Consider the following 11,792-nt stretch of genomic DNA (forward strand, 5'->3'; position numbering starts at 1 on the left):
CTTCTTCCTATTGACAACTTTCTGGCAGAGGGCAGCAGATTTTCACAAGAATTTGACTGTATTTTTTCTTCTATCCTGACAAGTGTTCTAATCCCTGCTGCAGAGAAACACCCTCATGACAGGTGTAGCAAAGTTCGTAGTTAAGGGACGAAGGAGGCAGGAACCGGCGAACATTTAAACATAAATTTAATAACAAAATAAACACAAAACTGAAAATAGTGTGACAGTTCCACACAGATGACTGCCATGCACAAACAGAACCAAAACAACATAAATAGTTCAGGCCTGGTCCTCTCTCGTCCTTTACTTTTGTTACTTTGTTACTTTGTTGCCCACAGAATAACATAGGTTGCATAGACAATTGGACGAGCTTTTGGGGCAGACCTGACCTGTTTAAAAGAGATGGTCTTCATCCCTCCTGGGGTGGTGCTGCTCTTCTGTCTAGAAATATGGCACATAGTCTTAGTGTTTATACTTGACTAACTGGGGCCCAGGTCAGGAAGCAGACAGACTGGCTAAACCGACCGTCTGCTAGCTGCCTCCCGTCACAGAGGTCAGTTAATTCTCAGCACATAGAGACTCTTTCACCTAGATATCACACTATAGAGACTGTGTCTGTTCCCCGAACTAGAAAATACAAAAAACGTCCAAACCAAGTTAAGGTTAACAATTTAATTGAGGTTCAACAAATAAAAAACAAATGCAATATGGATAAACAAATGATAAAGATTGGCTTATTGAATATCAGATCCATTTCTACAAAAACACTTTTTGTAAATAATATGATAACTGATCATAATATAGATGTGCTCTGTTTGACAGAAACTTGGCTAAAACCTGATGATTACATTATTTTAAATGAGTCCACCCCCCAAGATTATTGTTATAAACACGAGCCGCGTCTAAAAGGCAAAGGGGGAGGAGTTGCTTCAATTTATAACAACGTTTTCAGGATTTCTCAGAGGGCAGGCTTCAAGTATAACTCGTTTGAAGTAATGGTGCTTCATATAACATTATCCAGAGAAACCAATGTTAATGATAAATCCCCTGTTATGTTTGTACTGGCTACTGTATACAGGCCACCAGGCCACCATACAGACTTTATTAAAGAGTTTGGTGATTTTACATCCGAGTTAGTTCTGGCTGCAGATAAAGTCTTAATAGTTGGTGATTTTAATATCCATGTCGATAATGAAAAAGATGCATTGGGATCAGCATTTATAGACATTCTGAACTCTATTGGTGTTAGACAACATGTTTCAGGACCTACTCATTGTCGAAATCATACTCTAGATTTAATACTGTCACATGGAATTGATGTTGATAGTGTTGAAATTATTCAGCCAAGTGATGATATCTCAGATCATTATTTAGTTCTATGTAAACTTCATATAGCCAAAATTGTAAATCCTACTTCTTGTTACAAGTATCGAAGAACCATCACTTCTACCACAAAAGACTGCTTTTTAAGTTATCTTCCTGATGTATCCGAATTCCTTAGCATATCCAAAACCTCAGAACAACTTGATGATGTAACAGAAACTATGGACTCTCTCTTTTCTAGCACTTTAAATACAGTTGCTCCTTTACGCTTAAGGAAGGTTAAGGAAAACAGTTTGACACCATGGTATAATGAGCATACTCGCACCCTAAAGAGAGCAGCCCGAAAAATGGAGCGCAGCTGGAGGAAAACAAAACTAGGGGTATTTCGTATTGCTTGGCGGGAAAGTAGCATATCCTATAGAAAAGCATTAAAAACTGCTAGATCTGATTACTTTTCTTCTCTTTTAGAAGAAAACAAAGATAACCCCAGGTATTTATTCAATACAGTGGCTAAATTAATGAAAAATAAAGCCTCAACAAGTGTTGACATTTCCCAACACCACAACAGTAATGACTTTATGAACTACTTTACTTCTAAAATCGATACTATTAGAGATAAAATTTCAACCATTCAGCCGTCAGCTACCGTATCATATCAGACAGTGCACAATAGACCCCCTGAGGAACAGTTCCACTCATTCTCTACTATACTATATAGGATATGTCCCCAAAACCTTCAAACTGGCTGTTATTAAGCCTCTCATAAAAAAGCCACAACTTGACCCCAGAGAACTTGTTAATTATAGACCAATCTCGAATCTCCCTTTTCTGTCCAAGATACTAGAAAAGGTGGTATCCTCACAATTATATTCCTTCTTAGAGAATAATGGTATATGTGAGGATTTCCAGTCAGGATTTAGACCATATCATAGTACTGAGACTGCTCTCCTTAGAGTTACAAATGATCTGCTCTTATCATCTGATCGTGGGTGTATCTCTCTATTAGTTTTATTGGATCTTAGTGCTGCGTTTGACACAATTGACCACAACATTCTTTTGCATAGACTTGAACACTTTGTTGGCATCAGTGGAAGTGCATTAGCATGGTTTAAATCGTACTTATATGACCGCCATCAGTTCGTAGCAGTGAATGAAGATGTATCATATCGATCACAAGTGCAGTATGGAGTACCTCAAGGCTCAGTACTAGGGCCGCTACTCTTCACGCTTTATATGTTACCCTTGGGAGATATCATCAGGAAACATGGTGTTAGCTTTCACTGTTATGCTGATGATACGCAGCTCTATATTTCCTCGCAGCCTGGTGAAACACGCCAATTTGAAAAACTAATGGAATGCATAGTCGATATAAAAAATTGGATGACGAGTAATTTCTTACTGCTAAATTCAGAAAAAACAGAGGTGTTAATCATAGGGCCTAAAAACTCCGCTTGTAATAACCTAGAACACTCCCTAAGACTTGATGGTTGCTCTGTCAATTCTTCGTCATCAGTTAGGAACCTAGGTGTGCTACTTGATCGCAATCTTTCCTTAGAAAGCCACGTTTCTAGCATTTGTAAAACTGCATTTTTCCATCTCAAAAATATATCTAAATTACGGCCTATGCTCTCAATGTCAAATGCAGAAATGTTAATCCATGCATTTATGACTTCTAGGTTAGACTATTGTAATGCTTTATTGGGTGGTTGTTCTGCACGCTTGGTAAACAAACTACAGCTAGTCCAAAATGCAGCAGCAAGAGTTCTTACTAGAACCAGGAAGTATGACCATATTAGCCCGGTCCTGTCCACACTGCACTGGCTCCCTATCAAACATCGTATAGATTTTAAAATATTGCTTATTACTTATAAAGCCCTGAATGGTTTAGCACCTCAGTATTTGAATGAGCTCCTTTTACATTATACTCCTCTACGTCCGCTACGTTCTCAAAACTCAGGCAATTTGATAATACCTAGAATATCAAAATCAACTGCGGGCGGCAGATCCTTTTCCTATTTGGCGCCTAAACTCTGGAATAACCTACCTAACATTGTTCGGGAGGCAGACACACTCTTGCAGTTTAAATCTAGATTAAAGACCCATCTCTTTAACCTGGCATACACATAACATACTAATATGCTTTTAATATCCAAATCCGTTAAAGGATTTTTAGGCTGCATTAATTAGGTATACCGGAACCGGAAACACTTCACATAACACCGTACTTTCTACATCATTAGAAGAATGGCATCTACGCTAATATTTGTCTGTTTCTCTCTTGTTCCGAGGTCACCGTGGCCACGAGATCCAGTCTGTGTCCAGATCAGAGGGTCACTTCAGTCACCCGAATCTAGTACGTATCCAGACCAGATGGTGGATCAGCACCTAGAAAGGACCTCTACTGCCCTGAAAGACAGCGGAGACCAGGACAACTAGAGCCCAGATACAGATCCCCTGTAAAGACCTTGTCTCAGACGACCACCGGGACAAGACCACAGGAAACAGATGATTCTTCTGCACAATCTGACTTTGCTGCAGCCTGGAATTGAACTACTGGTTTTCGTCTGGTCAGAGGAGAACTGACCCCCCAACTGAGCCTGGTTTCTCCCAAGGTTTTTTTCTCCATTCTGTCACCGATGGAGTTTCGGTTCCTTGCCGCTGTCGCCTCTGGCTTGCTTAGTTGGGGTCACTTCATCTACAGCGATATCATTGACTTGATTGCAAGTAAAAACAGACACTATTTCCACTGAACAGAGATGACATCACTGAATTCAATGATGAACTGCCTTTAACTTTCATTTTGCATTATTGAGACACTGTTTTCCAAATGAATGTTGTTCAGTGCTTTGACGCAATGTATTTTGTTTAAAGCACTATATAAATAAAGGTGATTGATTGATTGATTACTTCCCCATTTATCCTTGCAGAGCTCCTCCGTGGGACTCAAGATGTTGAGTGGTGCAGGTGTTGCTCATTATCATTCATTCCATCAGCCTTGCTCCATTCCCATGGCTCTCTGCCCCGACCCTCTCTTCACATCAGGATATTACCACCTCCATGCTTTACTGGAGGAATGCTGTTATTTGGATGCTGAGCTGTATTAGATTTATAATTATAATAAAGGATGTTGAGGCCAAATAATAAAATTTTAGTCTCATCTTCCTAAGAATCTTCAAGGTGTGATTTGGCAAAGCTCAGTCTGACTGCATGTGGCCTTTCTTTTCTTGCAAACCTCCCATTCAAGCCATATCTGTGAAGAATTTGTGATATTGATGTCACGTGCACACAGTGATACTTCTTTGTCATTAATTCTTGCAACTGCTTCAGAGTTGCCTCTTGGTCACCTCTCTGGCCAGTTTCATCCAGGCTCTTTCATCCAGCTTGGAGAGAAGTCCTGATCCAGGGAGGGCCTGTGTTCTACCAAACACCTTCCACTTCTTAATATTAGACTTCATGGTGCTTCGATAAAGCCATTGAAATGTTGTTTTATCCATCTCATGACTTGTGACTTTCCACAACTTTATCCCATATATCTTTTGATGGGTGCCCATAGTTGACTGTGTGTCTTTTCTATACCCACTGTAAATTAACAATGTATACTCTTTTTCCATGTTACCTGCACCCAGATATGACTGACTGTTTGTCAGTAGAAGTCCATCAGATTGTGCAAAATGCACCATTTTGCGTCATCCTGCAAGCTTTTTGATAAAAACTACGGATCAAACGTATATATCTTTGTATTCCCACACATGGACCATTGGATTGACAAAGGGGCGGTGACAAAATTAGAATTGCATTATGGGTGTTGAAGTTTTGGCAAAAGGGAACACCACAGCCCATTTTTGTTTTCTCTAGTCACGTATAGGTCCTGTTTCAAATTTATTATTATTTTTTTTTTTTGCAGGCAGCAAATTACCCCTTAAGTTTCATTAACTGAAATAAAACTGAAGTAAAATAAAGAAAACTAATAAACAATAATTTAAAAAACTACATTAAAGTGAAATTAGATGGCACCTAAGCTAACCTGAAATAAGTTTAATTTAAAATACTAAATCTGGAATGAATACAAATAAAAAATAAAAAAATATAAAAAATAAAATACAATATAAAACTAATAAAAAATGGCATGGATGAGTTCTTAATATTGAGGATGCATCGAATGCAGACTTGAGAGAAACAAACCAATAACAATTCCTGAAGACGACGCGGGTAGTCGATGAACAGAAAGATTTTGTTCTCGTTTTAGGGACTCCCACTGCAAGATGGGAAATATGTACGTAATGGTTCGTTAAAAGTAAAAAAAAAAAAATATTTACTGCATGAAGTAAACATGACTTATATTCTGAATACAATTGTGTTGTCACATTATAGATTAACCACACAAGAAACTGAGTTTTAGGATTACTTTAGTATAAATCTATTTTGTAAATATTTTGTATATTTATTGAATCAGACAATACATTTTTATTTTTATTTTACATACAGACATCATATAGACTAAAAATAACTAAAAGAGGGTTTGTTGGCATGAGTTTATGTTGTTGTCTATTCTAAATGCAGTGTGTTTTGAATTTTTCCAACTTGATATACTTGTTAAATTTTCTCTTATTTATCTTAGTTTCAACACATGTATTGCCAAGAATGAATGATGTAGGTAGTTCTTGCTTCCTTAAAACTAAACTTTAAACATTCATTTGCATTCAATTCTGGTTCAGATTATTTTTTTTACCCTTGATAGACAACATTATTTGGTAATGTTGTATAAATCAGTACTGTTAACTAAAAAGTATTCAAAGTAGTACAAAATAATATGGTTAATATTATTAATTGAAATAAAAAAATATATAAATATTGCATAAAAAATGGGCTAACTAAAGGAAAATTTGAAATGTTGCCTTGCAAAATAATGGTTAAGTTTTACAGTAAGTACTGAAATTTATGAAACGGAAATAAACATAAATTCAAACTAATTAGAAATAATAAAAAGCATAAACTAATAAAATGACAAAATCACACAATTACTTAAACTGAAATAAAAGCATATCAAAAGAACACTGATGCAAATGATCTCCACATTGTAATTAAACTGGTTTCTCCTGCATTACTCTTTTAGCTTTATATGTTTGTTAGTCTCTTACACATTGGGACACGTAAGGGGACTGTTTTCCGTGCTGCTTTCTGTCTCAGGAGAAATAGAGGGAGTCTGGGAGTGTCTTTGTCCTATTAGATGGATCTTTACTCAGACATAACCATAAATTATTTACAAGGCTACTTGCTCATAAAAAGAGCACAAGAAATGCCAAAATGCCTGAAATGGCACGACAGACCATGGAAAGGTTAATACATCTTTGTTGCTATTCACAAAATAAGGATGTATTAATGACATTTTATTTGAATAGCCACTGTGAGGTGTAATCCAGAATGTCACAAACACTTGTGACTGTCATTGTGTCCTGAAGCCACATTCCTGACAATTGCATATGTCAAGTTAACTCCATATGCCATGTCAATAGAAAACCAAACAAATTGTCTCTAAGGCCTGGCAGATATCATTGATATAGCTGTTCTGATAGATCATGCCTGTGTCTTTGTTAACAACACAAGAGAATATGAACAAATTAACCAATCATAATGCTTCTCTGCCTGTCTGACATTGAGTTACGTTGGTGGTGATGTTAGCGTAGTGGATAAGGACACATGCCTTTGGTGTGAGAGATTCGGGTTCAAATCCACTGTGAGACACCAATGTGTCCCTGAGCAAGACACTTAACCCCTAGTTGCTTCAGAGGCGTGTGACTCTGACATATATATAGCAATTGTAAGTTGCTTTGGATAAAAGTGTCAGCTTAATGAATACATGTAATGTGTGCTGTCTTGAGATGGTGAAAAAAAAAAACCCTGACCCAAGTTTTGGTTCATTTGATTGGTATGCACAAGTGAAATGTACCTAGGTCCACTTGTAAAGATGATCTGCAATGGTTCACAATTGTTGGCAAACATGGTTTATTCTTGAGTATAAGATTTCTTTGAGTTTCTCAGTTCCCGTCTGTTTACACAGATATAACCTTGATCACATACACATGTTCCAACAGCTGAGGTGAAGAATTAGCACAGTTACTGAATAGTCTTTTGTTTAATTCACTCTCCTAAGCATTGATTCAGCAGCCCAGCTCTGGATTCTTAAAATACCTTTTTAATAAATGTAACTTCTTTATTTCTACATTTCATTCCACAGAATATTCTACATGGTATCTCTAACCGGTTTTGCCTTTCCACAGGTTTTCTACACAACTGTCCAGATGGGTTGCAGTTGCTGTAGGATGATAAAAAGGTAAGACAGAACATATAAATAGTAGAAATTCTTTATTCTCAAGTATTCTATCTTGAAGATCCTAGATATTTCTCACATAACTGCTGTTGTTCAACAGCACAGTCAGACTGTAGTCTCTCTAAAACTGACCTTGGATCAGTTTTTGGTTGTGATTCAGTCTGCCAGGACTGCTCTGATCTCTGTCAATAGACATTTGATTTTAGTTTGTATCTTTCACTTCGATATTTATGTGGGTTGTTTTGGTGGAGGGAGTTTATTTAACACTCTCAAACCGCCCTTTAATTGCTCAGAATGTCACACTTCTGGGCTTAGTTTGAGCTCTAAGATTGCCTCGTGCACATTCTACAAATACATGCTTTCTTTTGGCATTTAACATTAGTGTGTAGTCTGATTGGCTTTGTGGCAAATCTGATGAACAACACCCACGCATTTTAATTTATATCTACTGGTGATGAGGAAAAAGTACATAATTCTGAGTGATTAGTAAGAAAGGCTCAATTTTACCTACTTGCAAGTGTGTCCAATCCTGCTCCAACAAATCTTGCAGAATTTGTCCGTAACCCTAATCAAACACACCTGAACCGGATAATCGAGATCTGTGTTTACACTTGGCATTAACACGCAACCTATATCAGGATGTTGTGCACATACACATTGAAACGACAAATGTAAACGCACTTCTGATTAGAATGTTATCCGATCAGCATGTCCTGGTCCAGAGGTAGTCAAGGACGCATTGTGATCGGATCTCAGTGTAATGTAAATGCAATTCAGTTATCGTGTCTGCATTTACAGGTCGACATCATGCCTTCTCTCGCAAACTTTCAGAAAAAAAGACGGAGGACACCTGTGTGGAGCGCTAATGAGACTCCTACACTTCTCTTTGACTTCTAAAATGTACCGCGACTGAAAATGCTTTTCAAAAGAAAACCCACCGCACAGCAAAGGTTGACTTTGCACCAGGCCATTCTCTGTTGACTTATTTAAATATTGCATGGGAAAGACAGATCCGATCGGTTATCCAGATAGAAAAGTCAGTTGATGTTGCCAAATGTAAACGTGCCGTTCTCTGATTGACTGATGATCCAATCTGCTTGATCGGATCATGGTGATCACACGTTAATGCCAAGTGTAAAAGCAGCCAAGGTCTTCACAATAACAAGAAACCTCAGGTATTTGGAGCTGGGTAAATATCTAAAGAGAGGAGGCCCTCCAGGAACCCTTGAAGTAATATTCAGACATCACAAAACCTCCTTTTTACGTTGCGCAAATGGTTGTGGGCAATGTAAGCTGAAAAGTTACACATTTTCAAACACATTCCCCCAGGAACAGTATATAATCCGAGAACCTGTTCAGGGTGAATAGAATGTGAGTTCCCAGGCTTTTCTTGGATTATGTCAGATCTTGCTGCTAATAAACATTAGCATTTTACTCTGTTGCAACTTTTACCAGGCAAAAATGCCTTGCACTGCTAGGAGGTATGTGTTGTTTAATGGGGGCGATGTTTACTAAAGGTAAAATTTCTCATCCTGCCAGGTAGAGAGGGAAATTCCACTTTATCCATCCTGAAACTTTATCCATCCTGAAACACAAGCTGGGATTTGTGTCTCTCATTCTTATGTTGGATTCACACTTTCCTTATTTAATACCTGTTTGTTGTGTAATTTGGTGAAAATATAGAAATATAAATATTGTGTTGATTTGTTGAGTTGAAAAAAATATCCCTGAAAGAGGAAAGAAGACACAATATGATGTTATCACTGCTAGACCTGTTTGTCATTTCAAATGTGGTTTCGCTACACTGGTTGTGCTTCCGTCAGGAAGGGCCTTTGCCTGTGCTATGCAAATTAGGAGTGCATTCAAATGTCCTGTGCACATCAGTTTCCAGTAGAAGCCAAAAGAGAAACAGCATTTTATAAATTTTGATGAAATTGACAACCAGACGGAATTTATATAGATGGAGATTAGGAATGATGGTTTGTTGTTTACAGACTTTTGAATATTTATTTGTTTATTGCAGATTGTTATACAGAAGGGTTTTGACAGAAATAGTCCAACCACATTTAGATTTTACATGTTTTTGTTTTGTTTGTTTGTTTTTGTGGGAGGGGGGTTGTGACTGAATCTGAAGTCAGTCATGGAAAAACTCAAATTATTCAAAATAATGTAAATTTCTGCTTGAAAAAGACTTTTTTTCGGTTGTAAAGGACTGTGATCATACACTTTTCATTTTCAAGGGGAGAAGAACTCTTCATCTAAATGATGTAAAGGAGGAAAGGAGGATATGGTGGAAGGAACACCATCCTGAAACATGGGTGATGTTCAACCCACTCTCACACCAGTGCTAAATTGTGAAATGTTCCAAAAAAACTAAAAAAATTTGATTCATTTGATCTGTGGTAACAGGATTTCATTGAGGGAGTTTAAAATATGTAGGAGCCTTTCAGTGTTGTATGTGCTTAAGACAACATTGTGAACCACAACACCAGTGGCTGAATTTGTGACACTGACATTGACTGTGGAATGATGGGCAATCACAATCCTTCCTTGTCTCTGTATTTTTTTGTTTGTTTTTTTTGACGCTGAAGCCAGCTTCATCAACATACAGCTACAATGAGTTGCAGTGCTACCAAGCTCCAAAATCCTCTAAAGGAAAAAGTACAGAAGGTACAATTTTGCAGTGGTTTCACAGTGGCATTGATTATAAACTTGACACTGAAACTGTTGCAGAACTTTGAATACCCACTTTGAGACATCACTAGGCTTAGAGACACATGAGTTTTTCCCAAAGTGTAATAGTATATGGATACATAATCCCCATGAAATACATAACTCTGTATTTGCAGTAAAAGTCTAATACAGTAATTGTGTGGCAGACACATACCTGAACACTTGGAAACACAACTCTTTCAATTTGTCTGAACTCTTCATGTTGTTTACTTGCTTCATATGGATGGAATTTCTTCTTAGAACACGTGCAGTTATGATATGAATTCATTGGGGAATATTCTGAAATTGTTGTTTGGCCTGTATTATTCTTTGCTGAATTTCTTTGAGGCATTGTTGGTGTTGTTCTGTGATGTTTTATTTTTATTTTTTTCATTTTTTTTCATCCTGCAGTCACGTTCCTTATCCTTGTTCATGTCTTCTTACATTTTTCTTCTTTTTCATTATATCATCCCCGTCTCATCTCCCTCTATTCTTCTTCTCTTCCTATATCCTTTCTTGCTCCTTCTCCTCTTCTTACACCCGGTCATCTTCTCCCCTCATCTCCTTCTCTTTCACTGTTCTTCTCCCTACACTTCCTTCTCACCTTCTCATTCTTGTTCTTATTCTTTGCATTTCCCCTCCTCTCCTCTTTTATAATTGTTGTAATTGAGGTGAATGTTTAAACAATTAGGGCATTTGCATTTGCTTTGTTTGAATTACTCAGCAGTTATCAGTTTGGAACTAAACATATCAAGTACAACTGAGAATTTAGCAAATTAAAGAGTTTTGTTGCATTTGGGAAAATGTTACATGCATCTTTGTGATTTGGGTAAAACCAATTCATAAATGAAAACTCATCTACTCTTGCTCTATTCTTCTTTTACAGCCTCACTGTTTATAATCTTCCTTTATAATTTCCATCTTGTAGATTTTAAAGATTGAAATAAGTTGTCAGAATCTTAGATTGGTCACATTGAGGTCATGCAGTCATGGTTTCATACATTTTTATCCTAGCTTTAGATTTTCTCCTCTGGCTATTGTATTTAGACTTAAAAAGGAATACAATTCTGGAGTAATCAAAAAGCCAATGGAAAAAAGGAAGCAGGGTAATATGTATTTGGATGGGCTTACATCACTGAGTTTAGCGGTTGAATGATTAGTGGTTGAACTGTATGTGATTATTTGATTGCCAATGCTGATATCATTAGAGAGAACAGGGTGGCCAATAAATAATATAATGCTGATATATACAGTATATGATGATTACCCATTCTTGTTGTAAGCTTGTGATGATGCTGGAAAATACAATATCACACTGTTTAATTATTGTAAACAACATGCATAACAATTGTTGAAATTTAATTTATTTTTAATTATGAAAATGAATCAATGTAAATATATATATATATATACACACAAAATAAACCAA

General features: G+C 37.0%; 1 protein-coding gene across 3 annotated transcripts in view; it reads left to right on the forward strand.

Moving 5' to 3' along the window:
• Positions 1 to 11,792, forward strand: part of LOC128016637 (uncharacterized) — a 28,984-nt gene that overhangs the window by 14,341 nt on the left and 2,851 nt on the right. For 2 of the 3 annotated variants that reach the window (XM_052601307.1, XM_052601308.1), the window contains one exon: positions 7,602 to 7,654. In XM_052601307.1, the coding sequence (XP_052457267.1) occupies positions 7,623 to 7,654 (32 nt within the window). In that variant the 5' untranslated portion in view covers positions 7,602 to 7,622. Of the gene's footprint in view, positions 1 to 83; positions 4,223 to 7,601; positions 7,655 to 11,792 lie in introns of those variants that run through there. The other variant, XM_052601306.1, reaches the window with a different exon arrangement.

Source organism: Carassius gibelio, chromosome A7 (genome assembly GCF_023724105.1).
Source record: "Carassius gibelio isolate Cgi1373 ecotype wild population from Czech Republic chromosome A7, carGib1.2-hapl.c, whole genome shotgun sequence".
Classification (NCBI taxonomy): Eukaryota; Metazoa; Chordata; class Actinopteri; order Cypriniformes; family Cyprinidae; genus Carassius; species Carassius gibelio.